This window comes from Penaeus monodon, chromosome 25 (assembly GCF_015228065.2).
Source record: "Penaeus monodon isolate SGIC_2016 chromosome 25, NSTDA_Pmon_1, whole genome shotgun sequence".
In the NCBI taxonomy this organism is placed as follows: domain Eukaryota; kingdom Metazoa; phylum Arthropoda; class Malacostraca; order Decapoda; family Penaeidae; genus Penaeus; species Penaeus monodon.
The window spans coordinates 13,131,409-13,133,495 of NC_051410.1; the positions used below are offsets into that span (position 1 = coordinate 13,131,409).

Sequence of the window (2,087 nt, forward strand, 5' to 3'; positions counted from 1 at the left end):
GTAACCTCACCCTAACGCATTCTAAATTTCATTCTGTCATATCCCAATATCTATAATCTGACTCTCTTACTATACTATCCTCTCTCTCATATCGCTTCTCTCAACTCTATATCGACCTATCGCTACCTCTATCTCGTATCCATAATTCTACTCCTCACTCTTTGCGACTCATGTATAGCTCCTCTCCTGATCTCAATACCTACGTCCTGACCGCAGCTCCCTCTGTCTCACCTGCGCCGCCTCTCTCTCCTACGTTCCGCCTCGATCACAGCAGCTCTATCCCTCACTCCCCCCCTTCTCCCCTTCCCCCCCCCCTCCCCCCACCCTCCCCTACCCCCCCTTCCTCCACAACCCTCCACCCTCCCCACACCTCCAATACCATCCCCACAGAACCAGAATCCTAAAATCATAGGTTGTCATATAGTCTTAAATCCTTGTGTAGTAAAACATGCTAAATGATAATATATTTTCAGGTCACCGTATGTGCCCCGGGGTGACAGTTCAGAAGACGAAACTGGTGGTGGCATCAATAGCGATCTCACTCGCTCTATCACTGCCCCATCCTTCATCACCAGAGACCTCAGGTCACGTGATCCTAGTCATGAGGATCTTTTAGGATCTATCTCCAGCCTACCGCACCAACCAGAGACTGAAGTTGGAGGACTTACTGTTATCAACATTAAACACGCCTTGAGTGAAACTCTTGCTGATACACGTGCCGAGGAATCTAACATCTCTTCTGTTCACATTGGTGGTGAAGAGAGCAAGAATATTGAAGACGAGAGTGAGGAAGGACCATTTACAATAACCTTCAAGAACGTCTCTGAAGCACATCCAGAGTACAACCCCAAAGTAGGCCTAGAACCAGAAGCAGAGGACCACGAAGTTTTAGGGGTTCTTCAAGGTGATGGAGTAAGTTCTGGTCGACCTCCTGGAGGTGAACCTTGTCTTTACACTAATCCTGAATGTATTACTAATATACATATTCTAACTGGGACTAGTGAGCCTAGTGTTACTAACCAATTTATAGTGAACAACCGAATAGGAAATAATTTAGCAGGAATTGAGAGTGATTTCCAAACCCCAGACTCTTTAGAACTAACCAGTGGTGCTTCAGCAAATCTTTATCAACAATCATCTTCAAGACTAGTTAGGTTTGCAGAATCTAAAGGGAGAAGTGAACACAGTGAATCCTCTGACTCTAGTGCTGAGAGAAGCAGTTCCCTATTTGTTGAGTGTGATTCAGATCGCCATTCTGTAAGTGACGTGTTATCAGATGACCTAAATACACCGAGTGCAAAGTTGGTGGTAGCTCATTTAACAGATGTTGAAAGTGTTGTTCAGAAGCGTTCTATAGTGACTTCCAGATCTTTTGACGAGTCACCACATATACAAAAATCTTATTTCGAAAGACAATATAGTGAGGTCATACCTGACTCTAGTTATTTGGCTCATGAGCAAGTGATCCCACAAGAACAAAGAGAGCGTAATCAATCGATAGACTCTAGGTACAGAAATGAACCACTAGTTGGAGAACCTAATAGACTTGTGAAGAGTGAATCTAATCCTGTTTGTATATCACGTAAAGAATTAATTATTGCTGAGCCTCTTCATCCCAAAGGATTCGAAGGCTTAACACAGTCTACTGTCGATAGTGAGCCAGAGATCCAAAGATCATCAGGTCCAGTTATTTATAGAAAAGATTTATCACCAGACAGTAATCACACTTCTGCCACAACTGTTACTCCAACTGCAACTAGAACTGTGACTACGCCAGTCACAGCAATATCATCAGTTTTACCTTCTTTGTCTACTACAACTATTACCAATATGACAGTCACCCAGGTAGTAAGGAACATGGGGTTCATTTGTAGAGTAGATGAACTTATTTGCATGATATTTTGTGTAAATATATGTAGTCAGACTTTGATTTTCCAATATTTTCTGGATCTGAAATGATATGAGGTGCATGTTTCATCATGCTTAATTTAAAGGCATGTGTTTATTGATACTGATATATTTTTATCTCATGAATGTCTATTAAGGAAACAGACGATGTGAGTTTAGAACTTAATTGTCACTCAATC

General features: G+C 42.1%; 1 protein-coding gene across 3 annotated transcripts in view; it reads left to right on the plus strand.

The window, feature by feature from the left end:
- Positions 1-473: 473 nt before the first annotated feature.
- Positions 474-2,087, plus strand: part of LOC119589053 — a gene marked incomplete at its 5' end in the record, with an annotated part of 5,931 nt that continues 4,317 nt past the window's right edge. Inside the window, 2 exon segments of one of the 3 annotated variants that reach the window (XM_037937628.1) lie at positions 474-1,845; positions 2,046-2,057. In XM_037937628.1, coding sequence (XP_037793556.1) covers positions 474-1,845; positions 2,046-2,057 — 1,384 coding nt within the window. 3 annotated transcript variants of the gene reach the window in all.